Source organism: Sphaeramia orbicularis, chromosome 15 (genome assembly GCF_902148855.1).
Source record: "Sphaeramia orbicularis chromosome 15, fSphaOr1.1, whole genome shotgun sequence".
Taxonomy (NCBI): domain Eukaryota; kingdom Metazoa; phylum Chordata; class Actinopteri; order Kurtiformes; family Apogonidae; genus Sphaeramia; species Sphaeramia orbicularis.
In genome coordinates, this window is record NC_043971.1 from 33,966,362 (window position 1) to 33,991,959 (window position 25,598).

Below are 25,598 nucleotides of genomic sequence, written 5' to 3' on the forward strand. Positions count from 1 at the left end.
ACTCCAAATGTTTCTCTTTGTTTTAGTGCGAAAAAGTAAAATTATCTGAAAATGTTTACATTTAAAAACTATCCTTTCACAAAAAAAAAAGTGAACCATCTCAACAAATATGAACCTGAAATGTCCTCAGACAAGTCAGTGCAATTTTAACAATATTCTGCCTGTTACTAAATGTTTTGTGTATTTGTAGATCCACTGTGATCTGTTAGTTGTAATATACATGTGTAAAAGATAAACTGAGGCATAATTTTGTCAAAATTGCAATTGTTTTTCTTAAGAGATTTCAGGTTGTTCATGGTTGTTCTTGTTATTCACACTGTTTAGGAAACTTTGTGGATGTAAATATTTTCATTATGCAATTGTACTTTTTTCCCTAATATTATTTGATTGGTCCGGCCCACTTCAGATCATATTGGGATCAACGTGGCACCTGAGCTAAAATGAGTTTAACACCCCTGGTCTAGGGGCATGCAAAGAACAAAAATATGAAGACAAACTAAAACCAATAAAACAGGTGAACAGGTCCAAGACTAAATGAGTCTATTTTAAGATTAACTATTGATATTACTAAACTGTGAAGAACCAGAGGCTTTAGATGGGCTGTTAAGCTTCTTTTCTTCCACAGAAACCCCTCCACTTTTTCTTTTTTTTTTCAGTATTTTGATGAGCTACTGCAAACAACCTGCTCCAGAGTAAGTGATGAGGATTTACCTGGACCCACTGCTGTGACACTGAGACCTGGTTGAACCTGAAGTTACATCCATAACCCTTTAGTCCTGCTTCGTGACACCAGAACGCAACTCTCACCAGTTTCACAACCCAAACACTTGTGTGGAGCAGAAAGGAGAGGTCTGATTGGGAAAAATAAACAATGGCACTTTTACTGAACACTTTAGTGCAAATCACAGCGAAGTTTGGCATGTCAAGACTCTCAGGTGTACCAGACCTCAGCACTGACGGTCTTCTACACCCAACCTCAGCACTAAGAGACTGTGAGCAAACAGGCACAAGGCTTCCTCTTCTTATTTACTTTCAGCAGGTACAACACTGACGGCCTGTCATGAGGATGAACAACATGACTGGGAAGTTTCAAAAATGAGAAAAAGGTGAGACGTTTTTTATCTGGAGACTCTGTATGGGAAGATGGTTTACGATTCCACCATCCCCAGAGAATAAAACTCCAACAAATCTCTTGGCTCTGTGATAATATCTGAGCACTCAAGCAAAACTCGAAGAAGAAAACAAAGACAAAAACGAAAATTCAAAGTTGCTCGAAGTCGTACTTTACCATGGAGCTGCTCACTACAATCACAGTCTTCATCTTTACCACTGAACCCACTAACAAATTAACAACAACTGCAGTTTTCCTTCTCTTTCTCCTGTACCTCAAGGCTACCGTTGTCACATCATCTCTAAGACCCTAAAGCGGAGACGTGAACCTGATGTGAAGCGTTCCAATGTCCAATGTAAAGCCTCAAACACTTTGTAGTCACACTGTCTCGGGTCTGTGCAACTGAAACAAACACTTACAGAAAGCCTTAACGCTAAAATCAGTCAGTGTTTTCTAAGTGCATTTGTTTGGCAGTCAGCTGATTTCAGAGAAAAGGAAAAACCGAAGGAGGACATTCTTAGAGGGGGTCAGCTGTCATTCAGCGTGTCCTCAGTTTTATGGGATAATCACAAAAACGTCGCAGCTGAAGCCGGCGCAGACGTCGATCTCATCCTGCTGTTGACCTTTTTTACGGCTGCTCATCGCTGTCTGGACGGACGTCAGGCGCTTCACACGGACAGGTCTGTATCTGTGTCAGTGGGCGTGGTCTTGGGGCTCACAGCGCCGCCTCTCTCCTCAGGAATGGATAAGGAGTCACCATTCAGACCAGACAGTACGCCTGGAAAGACACACACAACGGACGACATACACAACAGTCACAGCTGATCCCAACTGAGAAAAGCACAGATTGAGTTTCTATAAGACACTTGGATACGAGCAGAAATTAGACGGCTTTATTAAGTCTGTCCTAAAATGATCAACTCTCCATAGTGATCCTGACTCTGTTTACATGCACAAAATATTCTCCTAACTGCGCTGACTCTGAAAGAGACAAGAGACACAAAAGAGACTGTTTTCTTGGCAAATCAAAATAATATCACATCCACTTTCTGTCGCTACACTGTGTTCATCATGTCAAAATATGCAGAAGTGGTTGGAGTTCCTTATGCTTTACTCAGTTGCTTGTGTAAAAACAGGATCTTTTCAGAACTTTTCTCACTGGTGTCAGACTGGTTTGACCAAACAACACAGCAAACACAGTATCCTTCTTTAATCCTTTCAACTAACTGTGATATGTGTACATATCTAAAAACCTGTTGATATCCAAAACTTTCATAATGTTAAAAGTGTGATTCCTCTGAGCAGAAATACTTGCTTTTCTCTTTTTGTGCATTTCCACTCCAGACTGAAATAACGAGAACTTGTTGCTTTGTGCAAATCTAACAGTCAGGTGGTCATGTGTTGTAAACCACTATAAAAACCCAAATCACACATCCGTAGAATGCTCTACAAACCTGAATATCAGCATATTTTATTTATCTTAGATATATTATATATGCAGAATAATAGTACAATATCACTGAGCCTGTTTACATGACCATAAAAGTCCAATATCTGGGAGTAATTGGATAATTGTAATAATCAGATCCAATGCATTTAGATTTTGATTCCACTTAAGAAATGTGATAATCGAAAAACCCTGGTTTAGACGTTCCTGTCCATTATCAGATTTCTTTCGGAGTACGTACGTACGTAGTGATGGTAGACCTAAACTTCCTGTTGTCTTCCGCTCACGTTTGACTACATAGCTTCTGTTCTCTGCTATTTTTAATTGTGTTTTTACATGTGCAGATGTAAAAGAGTGAAATAAATCAGATTAACCTGTATACATTTGTGAAGACATCAAAGAATTGGGGAGAAATCTAGGCGTTTAATCTAATTTCTCATAATCAGATTACTGCTGTTACCGGTTTAAGCCTATCAGATTATCCTGTTTACATGATCACTTGAGTAATCTGATAACTCCAGAAATCAGATAATCGGAGTATTGGTGTGCATGTAAAAAGGCTCAATGTTAGACAGAAAATGTGTCACTCAGCTCACTATCTGAGAGTGAACTGGCTTTGGGTTTTGGAACAACTAAAATAAATTAAAGATACACTATGTTTTATGTGCAGTTGCTTGTGTTTGTAGATGAAGGTTCACTTGGTTGTTAATGTTCATGTTTAAAGGTTCAGTATCTTATATATATATATATATATATATATATATATATATATATATATATATATACATATATATATATATATATATATACACACATATATATATATACACACACATATATATATATATATATATATATACACACATATATATATATATATATATATATATATATATATATATACACACACATATATACACATATATATATATATACATACATTTATATATACACACACACTAACACATATATATATATATATATATATATATATATATATATATATATATATATATATATATATATATATACATATATATATATGCGTGCTTGTATAATTACTTGAAGTTTATATTTAAGTGTGTTTTGTGCTTCAAATTGGACAAATGTTGATGTTTAATGATGCATAAATTAGTAAGATAACAATGGTATGTTGATCTACATCCTTAGGCTGCCTCTCAAGGCCTTCATTCCTTCTCTTAGGCTTTTGTGCAATAAAATACCGTTACCTGATATTTTTTTTTACATCCAATCAAACCCTGTATTTTACACATTTCTGTTCAACACATTGAGTAGGTGATTTAAACAGTACAAATACGATCGTAAAGGTGTTGTGTTGTTGTGTCTTACGTTCTGTATCATAAACAGAGCTGTCTGAGCAGGTCCTGTTCCTGCGCTGGCCTGACCTATGACCTCCACTGATGTACTCCTTAAGCACACCTGACCTGAGGAACACAAAACAAAGCAAAACAAAACAGAGCAAGGGTCTTAAAGCTCAAGAGTTGGATTAAAAAAACAAATTTAATGTACTGAAATATGTGTGAAGTTAATTGTCTCCTTGTTTATTAGAAGTGGCAGTGCTTCAGATTAACCTCCATTAACTTGTAACTATAAGTTCCCCTGTGAAAACTTGCATTTATATATATATATATATATATATATATATACATATATATACATATATATATATATATATATATATATATATATATATATATACATATATATATATATATATATATATATATATACACATATATGTGTGTGTGTGTGTATTTATTTATTATTGACATTCAGTATCAGACATTCGCATCCAGTACATCATATGTACTGTGGGGAGTGATCTTCTCCATACAACACAATCATTGATTTGTGAAAACAAAATCAGGCCTATAGGGTGTGACATAGTTGACCCAGTTTTCCCAGTATGAAGCTCCAATTTGTGATCAACAAATGAAACCTTTTAACAAAAAACTAGAAGCACTCGGAGAGCGCAGACCTCCGCCAAGGCAGATCAGTGCCCCGGATTTGGATGAAAATTTCAGGAAATGTTGATACTGGCACAAGGAACAAATGATTAAATTTTGCTGGTGATTGGGGGTGGGGGGGCCACTGATCTGCCTTGGCGGAGGTCTGCGCTGTCTTTCCTAGAAAAGCACTTGAAAAGGTCCCACCCCCCATCAACTGGTGTTGGAATCGAACCCAGGACCTTCTTGCTGTGAGGCACAAGTGCAAACCACTGCACCACCGTGTGGCCACACACCTGTCGTATCACACAGATATTGTGACACTCTATCATAACCTAAAAACTTTGAAGAACCTTTTAAACAATGTGTTCCATAACAGTGGTCAGCAATTTTAACTCAGAGATAAAATGTGCTAAATCTTACATACTGTAATGAGATGAATTGGAAAATAAATGATAAAAGTGCTGGTTATCTGATGTTTTCACTGTATATGATAATGTGTAATTACACATATATGTTAGTTTATGTATACTGAAACAACAGATTTGTAAATCTTCCAGTGTAAGGAACCTGTAAAGTGAATGTATTATAATGTACAGACAGTGTTTTCAAGTAGATTTAGCAGCTCTGAGACAAACATTCCTTGAGTAAAACCCATTCTCTCGTTAATTTTCAGAATTTAACATCGGGACTGAAGACTGTATCTTGGAAACTACAATCAACCAACATTTTGACTTTGTTTTTATTTGTTCGTGTCTCAAACTTGGTAAAGTTTTACTACTTTTATTCTGGAGACATTTTCCCTGTAGATCCATGTAATCAGTCCTTATACTAAAATGCACAATTAATTTGTTTTTTTAAAGACATATTCTTTAAGATAATATTTGCTTTCTCTTTTATCAAACACATTTTACAGTTGAAGAAGTGGGAAAACCGTGGTGAAAAAGTCATCCAAATCTTACACTTCTATAGCGGGACATTAGCTGATTCTATAATTCTAATTCTTATGGCTGTTCATTGTAATATTGGTGTGTGTAGTTCTTCCATGCATTTCCCCCATATTTCTAAGGAATGTATCTAGCAATAACTGAACACAAAAAAAACACACAACATGATTTAAAATATACTCAGCCTTGTTACTGATTGTTTTCTGTTGTCACCTTAAACATGAGGAAGTAGATGCCAACATTTGGAAAGGGCAGGATAAAGGAGATTTAGAGCAGTGTGTGTTTCAACTCACCTGTCAAAGCTGTATGTTCCAGGGTGACTGATGGACCTCTTCATCTGGAAAGAAAGAGAAAACACAAGACATCAAATATTCAGAGAAATAACCTGGTTAACTGTATCTACAAATAGACAAACTCAGTACAGTTAAGGTAATAAGGTCTCATTTACACTACATTACTAACAGAGTAAATACTGTATTTCCTGTGATTATTTTGTATTTTTCTCATTTTTTTAGTTTCTGTCATAGGCTGATTCAAATGTGGAGGCATCAACACAACATTCAATCAAAGACAACACTAAAATATAAAAATATCAAGCAGCGTGGGTACTTCAGATGTTGTGTCATTGAGCTATTGCTCTAACTCCTGCTCTTAGTGTCATTTTTATCACATAGTTGTCAGATTTACTGCACTGTATTGTGGGAAATGTTTGCATATAGGTTCCGCTGTTTGCATGTAATACTGTATATGACTCATGCACTATTAGTTCATACTAAGGTTTCACTGTGAAACACCAACTGTTTTTGCAAACTGAATAGTGTGTTAGTTATCATCTCTGGTGCAGTCTTGGTGTACTTGAAATTGCAGAGCTTGCTGTTACCCTTTCGGGAGGTCGAAGGTCAGGAGTCAAACTCTGGTTTGCCAGGGTCATACATTCCTCCAGAGTCCGGATGAAAGTTGCACAGGTGGCACTGAGGAGAGAGGCCTGGAAACAGAGTCACACACACTGCAATTTAAACTGAATACTTTAACATGAACAATTAGGATTTCAGTCCAAATGGGCTTACTGCTGTTGAGTGGGTTGTTTTGGTGTCGCCTAATGTTTAAAAAATACCCATGCAGTTTCAGCAAAGACTTAACTCACTTCAGCACCCTGTAACTGTACACCCTCTCAAGAAATGTTTATTCATAAAATACAAAAGCACTGTGGAAATAAAGAAAGGAAGAAGTGAATGGTTTAAGACCTGCTGTTACCTCAGATGTGGGCGTGGTCTCTGTGTCAGCAGTGTGTTGTGATTGGATTGTTTGGACTTGCTGGACCAGGAGGTCACAGTAAAGGCGGAGTTCAGACATCTTTGTCCTCAGACAGTCTGGACCTGCCACAGACAGAAACATGAGACAAGCTCATTTGAACAGTTTATTAAGCGTTCAGTCAACGAACAGACACACTGCTCTTTTATGGCTCTATCATCTCAGTCTCAGGTAACAGCAAATTATGTTTTACATGAGTTTCTCCACCCTCTTTTTACCCTGCTGATTAAGTCATGACCCACTTTTATGAAATTCAGTGACGCAAATTTCACATACAGGCTTGTAGGCACGTCTTATTAAAATAAAATGCTCATATCTCCACCCCTCCATTCAGAGAACATCACTCCAATAATATTCTGAGCTTATTGTTTTTTGTCAAAGTGGATTCCTATGAATACAAAGTAAGTATCATAACTGCAGAAATGAAGAAACATAAGTCAAGCTTACAATTCTGGCTATGTTTAATAAACACAATTGTGGAAGTATTTTCGATTCTACACATTGTTTTGGTTTTAATGGTACAATATTCTATCATCCAAGTACTTCACATACTACACACTGAGGTTTCATCCCCTTTCATAATGAACCCTATTGTATTTGCCATTCACTTAACAGTTATTTATTTCCTCAGTTCAGTTTATCTGAATCTGAGTTTCTTCTTTAAAACAAATTCTCTTCAAGCCAGAATGACTTTGAAATCTATTTTTCAGGTCATAACCCACTAGTTGAGAAACCAGGTTTTAAACAAATAGTCTATTTGTCTTTTTTGTTTGAATATAATACACTTCTACTTGATCTGGCCCACATTAGGTTTTGAGGAGGATTACTGTGCTACACATTTATTCAGACTGTTGAGTAGCACTAATGTGTGACAAACAGTTTACTTGTTAATGTGAAACACGCTTCATGAAATAAAAACGGCAGATGTATATTGATGTATAGAAGGAAAGAGCTGTGAATACCTCTGTTTTTGTGACTGTCCAGAGTTCCAGCTTTAGACGAGCCTAAGGCCACCAGCCACCTCTGTCTCTCTGCTGCATTCACAGCTCGCACATAGAAATGCTGCTCGCCAGGGATTATCAACTCCAGCCGTGTTGTGTCTGTCGGATGCACTGAAACATGCAATATAAATATGCATGTGTTAAACCCTCATAGTTCAGCACGGTCAACGTAAGAAATCACAGATCAGTGTCCTCACCTTTAATGTCACACACAGACATCTTGATGGATCCTTTGCTTCCTTTACCCACGTCATCCTCGCTGTCATAGTACGAGATGACTCCGTTTTCTAAGACAAACCAGCGGGGCTGCCAGCCTGACAATGAAAACAAATTCAAAATATAAACAACAGCTGTTTGTCATTGGTGACAGGTTTACATCAGCACAACGACCACAGAGTACTGTACCACCCATGAATCAATCAATATACCTTAAATATTGAGAGGACATTTTTGATCATTGTATATGCTTTATGATAAACACTTTTGTGATACTTGAATCTATAGCACTGAAAATATATGAATTTCTACTGGATTATGTGATCTGCTGATGTTCTATTTCCTCACAATGGAAAATAATTTGATGAAGTGTGATTCTAGTGCACAGGTGTCAAACTCTGGTCCTCGAGGGCCGGTATCCTGCATGTTTTAGATACAGGGGTTGGACAAAATAATGGAAACACCTAACATTGTGGCATCATAGAAGGTGTTTCCATTATTTTGTCCAACCCCTGTATTTCCCTCTTTCAGCCACACCTGGTTCAATGAATGATCAGCTCATCATCATGCTCTGCAGAAGCCTGATAACGATGTAATGGCTTCCAAGTGTGATGGAAGAGGGAAACATCTAAAACATGCAGGATAACGGCCTTCAAGGATCTGAGTTTGACACCCCTGTTCTAGTGCAATCAGGCAGCACTACACTCACAAAACACTTAAAATAATTTCTGATATCTTCAAAACATTTACATATAAAACTGATGTTGTGCTTAGTTTCACTTGTATTGAGGATGCTGAGTAGACAGACACATTTATGGTTACACTGTTACGACAATGTGGACTGGGTGATCATACACCCTACAACAACATTTAAGAGAGAAACTTTCTGACATGATGTACAAACTTTGTATTCCTAAACGCTGGTCTACCTACATGCATAAGTTTGTCTGTTTGGTTTTCTTTTGTGTCAGTAAGTTTACACAAAAAAAGACTGCTATGATGAAAGTTGTTGGAATAGTGGAGCATGGACCAAAGAACCAACCTCTCAAATTCTGGAGTGAAATCTACCTCTTATAAATGAACTGAACTGAATTATGGGAGATATACAGGGTGGGGAAGCAAAATTTACAATGAACATTTAGTTGTTTTTTCTCAGCAGGCACTACGTCAATTGTTTTGAAACCAAACATATACTGATGTCATAATCATACCTAACACTATTATCCATACCTTTTCAGAAACTTTTGCCCATATGAGTAATCAGGAAAGCAAACGTTAAAGAGTGTGTGATTTGCTGAATGCACTCGTCACACCAAAGGAGATTTCAAAAATAGTTGGAGTGTCCATAAAGACTGTTTATAATGGAAAGAAGAGAATGACTATGAGCAAAACTATTACAAGAAAGTCTGGAAAATACTATTAAAGAAGAATGGGAGAAGTTGTCACCCAAATATTTGAGGAACACTTGCGCAAGTTTCAGGAAGCGTGTGAAGGCAGTTATTGAGAAAGAAGAAGGACACATAGAAGAAAAACATTTTCTATTATGTCAATTTTCTTGCGGCAAATAAATTCTCATGACTTTCAATAAACTAATTGGTCATACACTGTCTTTCAATCCCTGCTTCAAAATATTGTAAATTTTGCTTCCCCACCCTGTATGCTCTACCAAGTGCCCATTTACTGTTTTTTTAATTTCTTTAATTAACTGACCCAAAATGTTTGCCTAAGAAACATTAAAACTAACACAGTTTCTGACATTTTAACAGTTTACTGACACGTGCAAATTGCAATAATACAACTTTTGTAATAATGGCTGTACAGTATGATGATGAACATTGTGTGACGATAGAAAATAGTTTCATATTCTACTCTATCAATCCGAACACGGCTTAGTGCAGGAGTCAGCAACCCTGGTCCTAGAGAGCCACTATCCTGCATGTTTTAGATCAGGGGTCACCAATCCTGGTCCTCAAGGGCCGGTATCCTGCATGTTTTAGATGTATCCCTTTTCCAGCACACCTGATTTAAACCATAAGCCTATCATCAAGCTCTGCAGAAGCCTGATAACGACTGTCAGGTGTGTGGGAAGAGGGAAATATCTAAAACATGCAGGATACCGGGCCTCAAGGACCAGGATTGGTGACCCCTGTTTTAGATGTTTCCTTCTTCCAACACACCTGATGGTCGTTACCGGGCTTCTGCAGAGCTTGATGATAGGCTTATCATTTGAATCAGGTGTGTTGGAAGAGGGCTACATCTAAAACATGCAGAACTGTGGCTCCCTAGGACCAGGGTTGCTGACCCCTGGCTTAGTGTTTCACATGCAAAATAAGATATAGAAGGGGTTTCAACTACAAAAGAAAGTAATAATGTGATGAAGTACGAATACTTACTTCAAATAATTTCTTATCTATAATCACATAATCATGACTGTAACATGATATGAAATGACACATCACACCAGATTTTGGCCACATCGCCCACTCCTAATTGTTTAAAATTAAGTTAAATAAAGCAATAACTGCTGGATAGAAAGAAGAACCAACATCACAGCCACAGACCATACTTCTCCAATTTCATTTAAGAAACATTTTCTGCCCATAGATTGTTTTGCACATTATAGGTTTCCATTCAAGTCTTTGAACATTTGCAAACTTTTTTCATTCCAGCTTTTGTGCCTTGGGACCTTTCAGATCAGATCAAAATACAACACACTGTATTGTATTGAATACAGAGACAGAAAAGAATAACTTCCTCGAACAAGAGCAATTAAAACAGCAGGATTTTCACTACACAGTACAAAAAAACTGCTCACATGACAGTCATGTGAGTGTTTCTGCTACAAAGACGAGCTTATACTGAGCATTTACAGTCACATGAGGTGCATAACTTGTTTTATTTATAGTCAAGCTATGTTGGCCTGATTAAAACCTTGCACCACTTCCTGTTACTGTGAGATGCAGTTCATATGCGACTCAAACTATTGTCTAAAAAGTTTCAGTTAGTCCCATTGTTAATACAGCACCGTTTAATATCATTAAAGTTTGCAGTTTAGATGTTCAGCAATGAAATTAACCAGAAGTGAACTTATATTGGGGCTGGTTAAATGAATAGACATATTAATATGGGCTCCGGACTGACCAATATAACTCTTCCACAGATTAAAGCCACATATTCAGGAAGTATATTTAACACTGAATTAACACAGTGCAACAGAGCACGTTTTGTCTATAATAAGCTTGTTTTCTGTGATGGTGGCGCCTTTTGATATAATTTCCTCTTGTTGTCATGCCTGTAAAGAGCTAGCATAGCTGTGCTAGTTAGCCAGTGAGTATCATCCAGACTGTTAGCACAATGGTGTGTGAGAAAGCACACACAAATGTCTAAACAACTCACCTGTCATGTAATTCGTCCATTTGTACAAAATGCCCTCCATGATTAGCTTAACATCGGATAATTGAGTTTTCCGCGGTGCAATAATGTGGCTAAGTTGAATAATGTTCGCTGTAGCGTTAGCTTAGCTCTCGTAGAAAGCTGCCCATCCTGAGCTGTTAGCCCTCTAACAAAATACAGACTGTATGAGATGACTTCTGGAATGTCAGTGTCCAGACTGTGATACCGGCATGCTGTCGGTACGTTTGTGCTAAAGTGTTTGTAAGCAGCTAACATACGGCCAGTCAGCAGAGGCAGAAAAATGTCAACAAAACAGCAGCTGAGGGGACTTCTACGGAAAGCAGTTCAGGACATTTTACATTAGAAACGTGACTCAAAAAAAAAAAAAAAAAAAAAAAAAAGAAAGAAAGAAAGAAAAGAAAAACGAGGAATAAAATGTTTGTGTATGCCACAAAACGGGGTCGCCTGAAACTTCTAGTAATTGATAAAAAATAAAATAAAAACTTACTAATATAAAATATATGGTGAGTTGAGAGCAACAAAAAGACATGACAAACTGTGAGTCTGAAACTGAAGCACTGTGGTTCTGTTTATCTGTCAGATGTTCATTGTGGTCAGTTTCAGATGCTGCAGCTCCTTCATAATTCATAGTTTGAGTTCTTGTTTGTTCAGTGTTAATTTACAGCCTTGTAAATCCAAGCTGGACTGACTGTACATATCCTGACCAAAGAAAATAAAATTCTCACTTTGTGCAGTAATCTACACCTGGCTTTACGCCTCCGTCCATAATAATATACATTATATAGTGTTAATGTCATCTAAAATTAACATTTATTTCCAACATATATAGGAAATTATTGCATTATCAAAAACAAAAACAAAAAAATTTAGCAAAAAAAAATCTGTTTTGAATGTCTGAGGTTGCCAGAAATTTGGGATGATAAAATGGGGTCATGAGCCAAAAAACGTTGGGAACCACTGCCTTAGTACATTGGGAATTGCCCTACTCAAATTAGGACAATATCTGTGTCTTCGCCCTTTGTATAACTTATTAAATGTTTTGTATACTGGGTAAATATAGTGTATTCTGTGGCATTTGAATGCTAATGTATTCAACACATTATTATCAACACCAGTCCCTATTTTTGCTGCACTGAAACGTAGACCCCTGTTTATGCTGTTAGGTGGGAGTTAGCTGATGTTTTTTCTAGCCATGAAATGTTCCATATGGTTCAGTCCACCTCTGTCCTCTGTTTGAACTGGACTGAGAGAAGCTGCTGTTGTGTCTGTGCATGTGTACTTTTTAAAAACAAGGTGCTACTGCCTTTATCTGACTGGATAACTGACTGGAGGCCCATTAACTCCTGTTGTGTGTGTGTGTGTGTGTGTGTGTGTGTGTGTGTGTGTGTGCAGATGGGAACATACGATTGTTGTGTTTGTTTTTTTTTCTAAAAACAAAACAAAAAAAGAGCTAGATACAGGTAAGAGTGTAAGACCAACTTGTGTAACCTCATTTTCCACAGCAACCAAATATTCTATTACAATGATGTTGTAAGTTGGATAAATGTACCAGTTTATGTCTCTTATTAGCTATAAAACACATTGTTTGGTTATTTGCCTTTTGGTTAAAGCACAAAGAGAGAGAGGGGAGCAGAGACACTTAACATATACACTGGTCTACAGTTTTTTTTTTAGAAATTATCTGCCTCAGAGATTAAATGCACTAAATGTTATTTATTTTAATCAGATTAATTGGAAAACAAATGACAAAAGTGCTGGTTTGCTGATGGTTTGATGGTATATGATAAAGTGTTATTCCACATATATATTGGTTTATGTACATACATTTATACAACAGATTTATAAATGTTCCACTGATAGAACCTGTAAAGTGAATGTATTATCATGTGCAGACAGTGTTTGAAAGTAGATCTGGTAGCTCTGACACTAATATTCCTCTGGAGTTAAACCCAGTCTCTTGTAGATGTATATGTTGAGGAGCTGCTGTATCAAAATGGAGGATTGTCTTCCACCAGAAATTAGGGTTAGGGTATATTTCTTTTCTGATTCCAATCCATTCCTCTTTTACTGTGGCTCAGCATTTAAATAACTTTTATCAGATTTGATGGTTTAGTCACAGAGTTTCTCATACCCAAAAATGTTATGCTTTTCTTTCCCAAATGTGGGAACGATGGTCCAAAATTGCATTAAAATGTACAAATCAGTGAAATTTCTCTTGCCTGGCCAGCCAGCAGCACCCCTAAACCTCTGATCCTAGAATCACCCCTGATATAACTTGTGTGCCTCTTACTTTAAACCTCTTCTATTCTCTCTGTGATCACACTGACATGTGGCACAGGGCATCCTACACTATCCGTATCTAATGTCACAGTACACTCTTGGACCATCGTGCAGTAGAAGGACATGGAGTGTTTGTTTCTCACTGATGCACATGCCAAGTAGAGGAACCCTGAGTGTCTCCTGTCTGTCTCATGATGGCTCCATAATGTTTTGACCACTTGTCAGCTTACTTCCCTTGGCCCTCTTTTCTGTAAGAATCATGTCTGTCATGCCATATCTAGCGTGAAACCTCATTGCCTGTGCTCCTCACTCCTTTTCCTCCTACACTTTAGCCTTGTGCTTTTGTCAAAGAGGGGTCCTCCTTGCAAGGGGTGAATAAAACTCACACATAAGACCAGCTTTGACTTTTATCTTCTTCATTGACAGATTTTTCCACCACAGTCCCTAGATATCGGTGTTAATATATTAATTGTCGTTTAAATTTTAACAAATGATTTACCAAATAATTTTTGTCAGTACTTATAAAATATAGACTAGCATCTTTTCCCAAAACTCAGCTCTCCCCAGCATAAAAACTACCACATCTAGAACCCTGGTTCCCCACAGGTGAATGCGCTTGTGTTATTGTAATGCTCTAAAAGTGATGCTCTAATGTTCTAAAATACATGTTCCTTTCACCTTACATGTATTTTGTATATTTACTGCTTGGATTTTGTTTATTTTAGGTTTTTTTTGCCACTTACATTACCAAATATGGTAACTTCATTGACAGTGATTTTCTACAAACAAAAAAAAATCACAAAAGTAATAAAGTCTTGTTAAGCCCTCCAATAACACACTGAGGTTGAAATGTTGAATTTCAGAGTATTTCTAGGAGTGTCCTATAAAGCAAATACAAATGGGGCCAAATGAGTGTTAACAGTAACTTCTGTCATTGTGCTAATGATAAATTCACTTTCACTGTATAGGTGAGGTTATAGTCTTTGTCACTTTTATTTATTTATTATTTATGAAGTCATTCTCAACATTTCACAATCAACTCATTCCTTGATTAGAACTGGATCAACATCTTCAGCTCATGTCTTTAAAGTACATATTTGTCAGTGATCTGGTCAGTGCTATCAGAATATAAACAGAATGTAAAACTTAATTGTATGTACGTTTTGTATTCTATTTGTTCGTTTGTATTGTACTGATGAGCCTCTTGGTCAGGTCTCCCTCGAAAAAGATATTTTATCTCAAGGGACTCTGATATCAAATATCAAAATCAGTAATATCAAATAGTTAGCCCTGCTGTCAACTTAGTATTTTCTGATGTTAACTTTGGCTTTAATTGTGGTGATTAAAGATGCATGAGGCAAGACTTGTTTTAACATAAAACATAGAAAAATATGAAGGTACACCTTACCCAAAGAAAATTTAAGAAGCCTTTGTATATGCTTGTTACCATCTCAGGGTTTTTTTTAATGTTACATAATTGTCAGCCTTCATTTTCACTTTAAAGTATTATCACCCAGAAATAACTTCAGCATCTACCCAAAATATGACAGAACAGGTGGGGCTGCAGTCAAATAGCCAAGAAATACTGGATTGAAATCAATTTTATGATGCAAAAATCTGGAAAGCTTCAACATTTTTAAAAGATATTAAATAATTAAATGTTTGCCTCAAACATTTCATGCTAAAAAAAAAAAAAAATCTTAAATAAAAACTAATAAAAACAGAAATTAAACTACTTAAAATTGCATATATCTTTTTGACTTAAAGGTCAGTGCACTCTTATGATCATCCATGAAAGATAGAAGCAGCCGAGGTGGAAAAAAATCCAGCAAATAAAAGCACATCATTCTGATGTTCATAATTCTTAATCTCTCTTTATTGCATTAGAACATACATTTCTCATATATCTATATATATATATTTTATAAATGTGAATTTGTACACTACAATCTTTTATTGTAACATGTTAGAAAATACTCGTAACGCTCCAAAAACATAGCACTAAAAACAGTTACCAAACAATGATTATTACATTTCCTCGTTTTGTTTTGTTTTGGCCACCAAGAACAGAAGAACAAGATGGCAGAGATGAGCCCGTCGATCAGGAGAGGAGAGGAGCAGAGGTGGAGACACACGGTTGGGCTGTTGCAGTTTTCAGTGGCAGCCATGTTTTAACCAAGCAGATGGGGATATAAGGAGTAGGGGAGGGGGTGGGGGTCTGTCACTACAGGTACAGTGATGAACATCGAGCAAAGCCACATGGGAAGGTCAGACACGAAGAAGAGAAGGGCATGTGAGGAGCCTGATCACACAGCGTTTCCGATTCAATCACAACTTACAAGAAACATCCAATGTACGGGTGAAACTATCAGCTGATGAGTCAGTTAGGGGATTAAAACATTTATCAGTTCTAATCACTTATTTTGTTTTATTTCAGGCAAAAAAAAAGTCAAAATGTTGTCATCCTGCAACTTCACAACTAACCATGCTTTACTCTTGTCACATCTGTGATCTGTTGGTGATGTGGACAGAAAATAAATATGCAAGGAGAGACCACATGGGTATGTAATGGCCCTGTTAGGGACAAGGCAGATGAGAGGGTGATGTTCAATCAAGAGTCTGCTGAGGCAACAATCAGGCTAATTCTGTGTTCATGTTATGTTGTTAAACCGGCCTGATTTATTATAATGACTCATCATATCAGGGATGTCTCAGAACAACATAACACCACTAGCAAACGTTAAAGGTAAACAATGTTAACAACCCTTACTAATAGTAAATAAACTGATTATTATGAGAAGTTCACATCCAGAACTCTTAACTGCCTATGTAATGATACCATTGTGGGCATGCACACTGATGAATGATAATGTTCTGTGACCAGCAGAGCAAAACAAAAACACTCCACTGACTACTCTGTCCAGTGTTAGAGCCCCCATAATGAATACTGAGCTCTTATTGGATACAAACAGGGCACAAACTTGAAGTCTGGAGTTTTATTACCATTTATACACAAAGCTCACACCATAGAAAAGGCAAAAAAGGGCCTTATGAATCCACTTTCCCCCATACAAAAATAAACATGCTACTCTAAGTACTTAAACCAAAATGCAGCTGGTTGTCTGAAAATGCCCAGAAAAGTATATTCACAACTCTGTGTGAAAACAGTTCCAGTCTGCGCTCACCAACACCAACTGTACTGAACCGCTCATTCGTCAATCTGTTTTCTTACTTTCATTGTTAATATTCTTAATCAGAATAAGATAAATCATTTGCAGGGTTGAACAACATTTCTTAAAAATTCAGATACATTTCAATAGACTACCAGCATTTCTGTCATTCAAATCATTCTACGTGTTATTTAGTAACTTTAGGGTTCTGGGAGTGAATGGACTTTAAAGAAACCCAGCAAATTATAACAATACTTTCAATAGAGGAAAGGTTATTAAAATAAAGAGTGAAAAAACAGCACAAGTCAACTAAAGATGAGTTGCACGAGCTCAGGTTAATTGTAGTATCTCAAGAATGTGTCCAGAAAATTTCTGTTTCTGTATCTACAACTTATCTATATTATAAAAACCAAGTGGCCTCTGTGTGTGTGTGTGTGTGTGTGTGTGTGTGTGTGTGTATGTGTATGTGTGTGTCTGGGGATTCACACAAAATCCGGAAAGAGCTGACTGCTGCATTTTGTCATACTTATGTATTTTTGGTCAAGGAAGAAACTAGAAAAAACTGCAAGTACATAGGACTAATATCTTGGGAGATATTAGTAATTTTAGAATACAATAGCCTTACAATCATGTTGCTATGGCCAGAATACTTTGGCAGTGCCTGCTGGACAAATGCGGTACAGGATGCACAAATACACAACAGCATAAAAACTACCACATCTAGAACCCGTGGATCCCCACACTTCTCTTCTGCTCGTCATGTTATATAATAATTATATCAGTCAATTATATCAGAGAAACAAAGCCCTGACACTGTTACTGCTCTGCTGAAAACAGAAAAGAACCGCCTTGCTGTTTCTGTTGAGGTCCAGTCGCAAAATCCCAAAATGGTGTGCCTACCCAGCAGATGAATATCCGAATACTCGGGTATCCGGGTCCAGCCCTAAACCACTCAAGTGCACTGACACGTAAAATCATAAAGCCTTGTGCTGTGTGATCAGGCCAAAAGGCAGCCATGTTCATTAGTTCATTGGTAAACCTGGATCCGGGTGCACCAGCTGATTGTACTGTTGCAGCTCAAACAATGCAACATTAACTGTCCACTTTTATACACAGTCTATACTTCAGACCCATAACTACACATTCTTTATACATAGAAGAGCTCAGACATTTTTGGTGGTTCTGGTTCAGTTTGATACTTGTAACTTAGATAGGGATATACAAGTAGCTGATGTATCCGGGTCCAAATAGTACAGGGCATGTGGCATGTTTTAACTAGCAAACCGCAGCAGTTAGAAGCCAGGGGAGATACTGAAAGCACGGATAGGTTACAGCAGCGTTTTATTTCGACACAAGAGCGCAGGGGAGAGTTGGACAAGGCAGCGAGCAAGTGGAGATAAAGGCGGGTTGTGACCAGCACAGGGACAATGAAGGGGGGGGATGTAGCTAAGAGACAGGGACACCGGGGTACAGTATAACCATCAAACACACACACACACACACGCATGGTGAGGCTAAAAGCTACCAATATGAACACGAAACTGGCACTGCAGGGAGGTGGGTGAGTAGGGCAGATTTAAGGGATGGCTATAGAAATGGCAGTGGGTGAGTGGAGGGGGAGGAAGAGAAGGAGGGGACATGAAGGTGAGGCATCAAGGCCTAAGATTCAGCCCCTGAACTCAAACTGTCCTCTGTTTTAGTGTGTGCAACACTGTGTAACGTCACTATGATTGTCCTCTTGAACGTACCTCACCTTCCCTTCCCTCCTCCTAAACGCTGTTTCCGCATCTTTTTTACTTTTTTTTTTTTTTTATATATACATCCCTCCTCCTCTTTAGTTTACTTAGTTTTCAAGGAGTTAAACTGTCATGTCACATGCCCACACACATACACACACACAAAAACCCTGTGACCATAAAGGACGTTTATAGACGCACTCATTCACTCACAACACAGACACGACAAGGTAGATGCACTTTGACCCGATAATACAGCTGACTGGTCTGTTAGCAGGAAGCAGAGGATTGGATAGTGCACACGTTGAATATAGCGGAACTGAAAGCTGGTTGGCCAAGTGCACAGACACAGCGGTCTGTTACTGATATGACAATCAATGCTACAGTGGCACAGAAGAGTTCGACTTTTACAAAAGGAGAAAAACAATGTTAAGGACTGCAATTCCAAAAAACACACCTGTATTTTTCTCCTCATTATTTTGACACTCTTGTTCATATTTTCAAGATGTAAAAAAAAAAAAAAAAAAAAAAAAAAAAAAGGAAGGTTTTGGTCACTACAACAATTAGTAAATCACTCAACAGACAATTATCAAACAAATTGATAATCAGTTATTTTGGATTATTTATTAAGCAATTCTCTTTTTAGCTAGTTTATTGTTGTAAATTGCACATCTTTGGATTTTGGACTGTTTGTTGGAGAAAAGTGGCCAGTGTGAATATTTTCACTTTATAGGCCAAAATTGTAACTGATAATCAAAATAAGCGGTAGCCCTATAAATGTTTTTATGGGCTTTAATGCTCTGATTTCCTTCTCAATTTGGGTCCAATGAAATTTGTGTATCCACATTTAAGACATCTCATGTTCCCTTCCTTCCTTCCTTCCCTCTCCTCCTTCCTCTCCACCTTTCCCTCAGTGAGCAGTGTTGTGGTGTTGTGATGTTAGGTTCCTAAGGCAGTATCACAGTACAGTCCATAGAGAAACAACAGCAGTACAGAATTACACTGGGAGCCCAGAACCTTACATCCAGATGGGACACTGACAACATTTGGATTTTTTTTTTCCTTTTTTTTTTTTTTTGGCCTCTGTTTTATTTGGTTTTTGCCAAATAAAGTCAGCTTTTTATTATTTCCTGGTGCCAAAGGATCACTGAACATTAAATCAAGATTTTATCCAGAGACTCTGAGGTAACATAAAAGTTTTAAAATCTCATTAAAATCTCATTTCCTGTGGTGCCCATGTAGCTCAGCGGGCTAAGGCACATGCTGAGTTCTTGCGACATCATTGGTTGAAACCGGCTCATGACCACTGTCGCGTTTCATCACATCTCGTATCTGTTCTGTCACACTCCACTGTGTTCAGCCTTTCTGGCAATTCTGAATTTATACGCAGAAAGAAGATCTTCATGACCTCATGTAGGCTGTAGGCTGACTGCAGATGACTTCAGTGACTGCTTTAAAGCTCCAAATATGCCTGTGTCCATGATCAGAATTACATCCAGTGTTAAAACATCTGTTTCTCTAAAAGAAAAGTACCCTTCATAGGTGTCACAGGTGATTTTATGTTAAAGGAACTTTTTCCATTGCTTTTTTAATGAACTGTTCAGGATGCTCGTAGTTTAAAAGATGTGTTTTAATTGTCTCTTTTAACAAGAAGAACCTTGAGTGGTGTAATTCTATGGTCAGTGCAGCGACCTGTCTGAGTAATATTATCCATAACAAAACAGAAAAACTGACCAAGAGTGAAGGGCCTTGCTGGGGTTACTGTAACAGAGGAAATGAGATCCAATTCTGATATGTCAGAAAAATAAACACTTTCAATAGTACTTCACTGGCATCAATGTAGTTATAACAACCACAGGCAGGACAGCACCTGGAGCTTCCAGCAGGCGGTGCAATGCAATAAGACCCAAAGATCCAAAACTGTCACAAAGTAACATTAATAATAGTCTTTTTGTCCAATACACTTTTTTTATATGTAGGCATTTTGAAGATTAAGTAACTATTTATCTTTTAAAGAAACAGAGTTACCACAGGCTGGAATGTGATGGTAATACACTAAAAAAAAACAGACTACATGAAATTCTGTGTCTCTTTGTATCTAATCAGTTGCTTGATGACAACAGGGTCTTCATAATATTCACACTGGCAGCCAGATAGAAAAATGCGATTAAATTCTACATTTGAAACATTAGTATTTTGTCTGACGCTTCTACAGATGTTTTTTTTTTTTTTCTATTTGGCAAACCTTAGCAGGTTAGAGCAGTTATACAGCTTGCTTTATTAAAATGGAAGAATTCTAAGCAGATTGATGTACAGATGGAGGAATTGTTTGGTTCTGGTATTATTTGAGTTATTGTGTCCACAGTGGAGTGTGAAGTAAACCAAAAACACATTTTCATCAACAAACAAGTACAGAGCTGCTACTGGACATGGAGAAACATCCTGTGATGATAAAAACTATAGGTCCGCTTTTTCATTTTACATTTCTCTAAGCACTTGTCGAGGCCTCCAGGAAATTCAGTGGCACAGCTCTCAGATATAGGGTTCTGGGCCGGAGTTGAGCCGGGAACCACCCGGCATAACGTGGTCCGGTTCTGGCTCTGAAGCAGCCGATTTGCTAGAAGAATCGACCAGAGACGGCTTGGACAGATCAGGTTGTCTATTTTTTTTCTTTGTTTTTGTTGAGATGAAAGAGGTTCAGCTATACTAAGACTATAACACAGTTAACCTATAACTACCAGGTGACAACGACTGGAGCCTGCAGAGCGCCAGAACCGGCCCAGACGTGTCTAGTTTGGGTGATATTGTAGTGCATGTGGTCTATAGTACAGTAGCATCAACACAATGGTCCAAGAGACAGATCAGATAGAAGATATCATACAGATGGTCCAATACAGTTATAGTACAACATCTATACATCAACTATACATTGTGCGTTTTTTTTTTTTCCTTTGTTATATTTTCAAGGGGTCTCAGGGAGTAGACTTGGTCACCATTACATCACTGCTGTTAAACGGGAAGGGAGTTGAAATAGTGGTAGGGGTAGAGCCATAGATAGATAGTGTCTGCTTATTGTATTTTCAGTAGCAGCTACATTAGGCTGCAGTAAAAAAAGTAACAGGAGGCTGGGCCACAAGGCTGCAAGTGTAAATTGGTAAAGTCTGAGGAGGTTGAATGTAACTGCTAATGAATTCTGGTTCACTTATGAACAATTTATGCAATTTGCTGCAGTGTTTTGATCCAGATGGAAAAACAAATATTTCCATTACGCAATTACTCTGATTGAACAGCTTTAACATCGTATTACTATTCAGTACAAGTAGCTGGATCTACAATTCACTAAATGAAATAATGCTGCACTAAAACATTATTAAGCTATGCACATTTTATTATTTTTGTGTGAGCATAATTACTTTCACTGTAAATAGTGAAAGTAACCACACCTAATGTACTTTCTGCCTTGTGGATCTTGGGACATGATGCGCTTTAAACAAGAGGCATTATGTTACAGTTATGCTGTGGCATATACTTAAGTTATTTTACTATAATGACATTGTTGGGAGCTGATGCAATGTTAGAGCCAACTAAAAAGTACATAAATTGACTTACCTGAAGGTAAGTTAGCTATTAACATTATGTCTCCATATACACTGGCTGATAGATTGATATTGGTATAATTACTCTTCCCCATATGATGCAAAGTAGCATATGCAACTAATAAAAACAGTGCCTAAAATATCTCTGCATTACTATGTGTGACTTTGTGTGTGTCTCAATTACATTTTATGTGGTATTTCCCTATAAATGTGATATGATGCCAGTGACATATGATAGACTAAAATGGGCTTCTATATTAAACGAGATGATAGCGTGCACACGCTTGAAAACCCTCTGCCTGACTTATCAGGCACACTACTCCCACCCAGTGACCTGACTTAACAGTGCATGACAAAGTTTTTGGACAGACGGATGACCGACTGATGACAATACCCTGTGACCAGTGTGGCTGAGGGTAAAAACTACAAAAGACTTTTTGGAAATATATATAATATAATGTGATATCATTAGTTGGCAAAATAAATAACATGAACCATTTTTTCTGCAATATATTATACCTTCAACCACAAACTTTGTCGTAGGAGGACAAAGGGTGTCCCTGCTAATTTTACTTATTTTGTTTTGCCTTCATGACATTCTTTGTTTTCCTCTTAAATGTAAAAAAATAAATAAATAAAGGGATAAAATGTCATACAACAATAGCTTAAAACTTGACATGTTCTAATATTATTCAAAGGAGAAAATGAAGAAATAGAATTTTTCTATATTTGGATTAAACAGTTTTAAAGTTTTACAATCAGAATAAAAACTTGAGGTTTGGTTGCCTTCCATTAACTTTGTTGTTTTTACATATTTCATATGATGAATAAAGTTACGTGTTCTGGATTTGGGAATAAATGTAATCAGATCATTATCCTGTTAGAAAGGACGATTGTAGTCTAATGTGAACAAACATTCTGTCCATCTATGGCTCTGATTCCAAAACAGGGTCCTGGAAATAGGACTTGGGTTTGGTTTAAGGAGGGGACAGGACACTAAAGACTTAAAGGGATAAAGTGTTCAGGGTAAAAGGACTAAAGGGGTTACAATACTAAAGGGGTCAGGATGAGAGGGTGTTGAAGTTTGGAAATGATGCTCAAGGTTTACAGTGATGAGAGATTTACCGCGATACAGGATTTGAGAGGATTATGGGTGGAGAAAACGAGGTTAGCATGAGTCTTATGGGTGGGTAATGTTAGGATATGACTGTGGCCTCCGTAACTATAGCAGGGTCTTCTATGTCCGCTTTACTTTGAACCATCCGCAGCTCCAGCTGGGGCGGACTGGGCCTCCGACCAGGACCTGCCAATTCTAAGGGAGACATGGGGAGGAAGAGGATGAGTAAAAAATGCAGAGAGGAAAAAGGATTCACATTTATTTAGATTTGAGCTATTTTTTGCATAGAAAGCGTGTTGTGCTAATGATGTGATTCGGTCTGAAATCAGGTTAATACTAACGATCATCTTATGAGATACAGGTCCTACAGTTAATATTTATAAAGCTGGAAACTAGAAATAAACTTACCGTGAGCGTAAGATATGGTCCTCTGGATGACGTGGTGCATCACTGAAAAAGTTTTCTCACAGGCCGTCTGAGACACAAAGAGCGAGAAGAAAAAACAATGAAATCATAAGAACTGAAGTTTATGCCTCCTCCTCTTGAGGCTGCCTAGTGTGTGTGTTTTTACCTTTAGATCGTTGGGGTAGTGGTGTGTCCATGCTAGAAGCATAGCAGCAAACAAATCTCCAGTTCCAACAAACACAGCGTCCACCTTGGGAACTTCTATTCGAACTCTCTGTGTCGTCCTGCTGCCGTCTGGACGAACTGAAGAGTAGAGTTGAGATGCAATATAATAATTAAAAGGTGTGGTTATATTGTCGACTCTAGCTGAAACAGGAAAAAAATCTTGGCACAGATTCATGAAGCGAGGGCTTTGACTTCACATCTATACTCACATGTCATATTTTATTACCGTTTTGTAAATAATGGACCTTTTTTTTTATTTGAGGACAACAGAATTTACATTAGGTGTTAATAATAATAATAATAATAATAATAATAATAATAATAATAATATACATAGATACAACATAATTATCTTTTTTTTTTTCTTTATTAGGCGTTATTATTATTAATAATAATAATAATAATAATAATAGTAATGATAATAATAATAATAAACATAGATACAACATAATTATCTTTTTTTTACTTTATTATTACCACCTTGCTACTTGTTTCTACTCGTACTTTATTATGTGCAATTGCCTGTTTTTCTCAATATTGTTTTTCTTTTTTAGAGTTATCGTTTTGCCATTTTCTTGTGTGTGTATACGGTGTTTTGCTGCTTTTGGAACCTCAGTTTCCTAAGGACTCTGCACAAAGGACCAATAAAGTTCTATTTAATCTAGTCTAATCGGGTTTCTGCAGGTATCAGCATATCTAATTTAATGCTTTTTAAGGCCCTTTTTAATGCCACTTAAAACAAATTTAATCCCCATGTCCACCTGCAGATATAGTTTTATATATAGTTTTATATTTACATGCAGTTTACATCAGCAGGCTTTAACCAGGTTCTGAATAGTTCTTCCTCCAATCACTTCTGCTGAAACTTGCATCTTCCCATTTTTCCGGCATTTGCTAATATTGCCTCTGCTCTTTCACCACAGCATGAGCACACTCACAGCACGTTGCATTCCAAGCATTCGGTGTTGATGACTTTGTGCATTGGCCATAAACAATAGCCAATTAAAGGGTTCCGCATTTCAATCACACTATACTTCCAATCAAAATATTCAAATGTTTACATAATCAAAATAAATCATGAGTAACAATGCTTTTTTTCCATTAAGTGTATTTAATCTTTTAATGGCTCTGGACATTGAATTTGATGCTTTTAATGCCGTTTAAGGCCTTCATTTTCACAAAATGTATTTAATGACTTTTAATGCTTTTCAATGACCTACAGAAACCCTGTCTAAAGCTCATCATATTCACATGTCACCTACCATGGCGCTGACTGCCCAGAGACACAAGGAAGCGGTCTCCCAGTCTGGAGGGCAGATCAGAGGAGGTGATGACCACCGTGTCTGGACCCATGGCATGGAGGAGGTCCATTACCTGCAGAGAGTAAGAGGCATATTCAGGTCTATATTTGTTCAGAGCATAGAACAAATAGACATCAACAAGTTATTTAACAAAGGACCAGAGCTAAATATGGGTAGATTTTTCAGACTGATATGTGAATGTTTGGAAGAGGGATGGATCCTCACGGAACACAGATTTGCTTATAGTTACCATTAAACTACTTAAATAACCTTCACATAGCAATGTTTAGAAAGCATAAGACAATCATTAAAATGAGTACCAGCTACATAAAGAAGGATTAAGCACACACACAT

The 25,598-nt window shown here is 37.3% G+C and overlaps 2 protein-coding genes across 3 annotated transcripts in view; both read right to left on the reverse strand.

Annotated features, from left to right (window-relative positions):
- Positions 1 to 1,116: 1,116 nt before the first annotated feature.
- On the reverse strand, positions 1,117 to 11,737 carry plekha3 (pleckstrin homology domain containing, family A (phosphoinositide binding specific) member 3). The gene is made up of 8 exons (XM_030156671.1): positions 11,397 to 11,737; positions 7,982 to 8,098; positions 7,746 to 7,895; positions 6,727 to 6,848; positions 6,353 to 6,457; positions 5,766 to 5,809; positions 3,909 to 4,003; positions 1,117 to 1,889 (listed from the first exon to the last, which is right to left on the reverse strand). Exons 1-8 carry the CDS (start codon positions 11,434 to 11,436, stop codon positions 1,780 to 1,782), a joined length of 783 nt encoding a protein of 260 aa, XP_030012531.1. The 5' UTR covers positions 11,437 to 11,737; the 3' UTR covers positions 1,117 to 1,779.
- Positions 11,738 to 15,735: 3,998 nt separating this feature from the next.
- Positions 15,736 to 25,598, reverse strand: part of pdxkb (pyridoxal (pyridoxine, vitamin B6) kinase b) — a 38,406-nt gene continuing 28,543 nt past the window's right edge. Inside the window, exons 8-12 of one of the 2 annotated variants that reach the window (XR_003937429.1) lie at positions 25,206 to 25,317; positions 23,885 to 24,021; positions 23,722 to 23,788; positions 20,331 to 23,508; positions 15,736 to 20,273 (exon numbers count right to left, since the gene is read on the reverse strand). Coding sequence is in view for 1 of the 2 variants with exons in the window: in XM_030155347.1 (XP_030011207.1) it covers positions 23,393 to 23,508; positions 23,722 to 23,788; positions 23,885 to 24,021; positions 25,206 to 25,317 (432 nt within the window). In the remaining variant the exon portion in view is untranslated. Of the gene's footprint in view, positions 23,509 to 23,721; positions 23,789 to 23,884; positions 24,022 to 25,205; positions 25,318 to 25,598 lie in introns of both variants that reach the window. The other variant, XM_030155347.1, reaches the window with a different exon arrangement.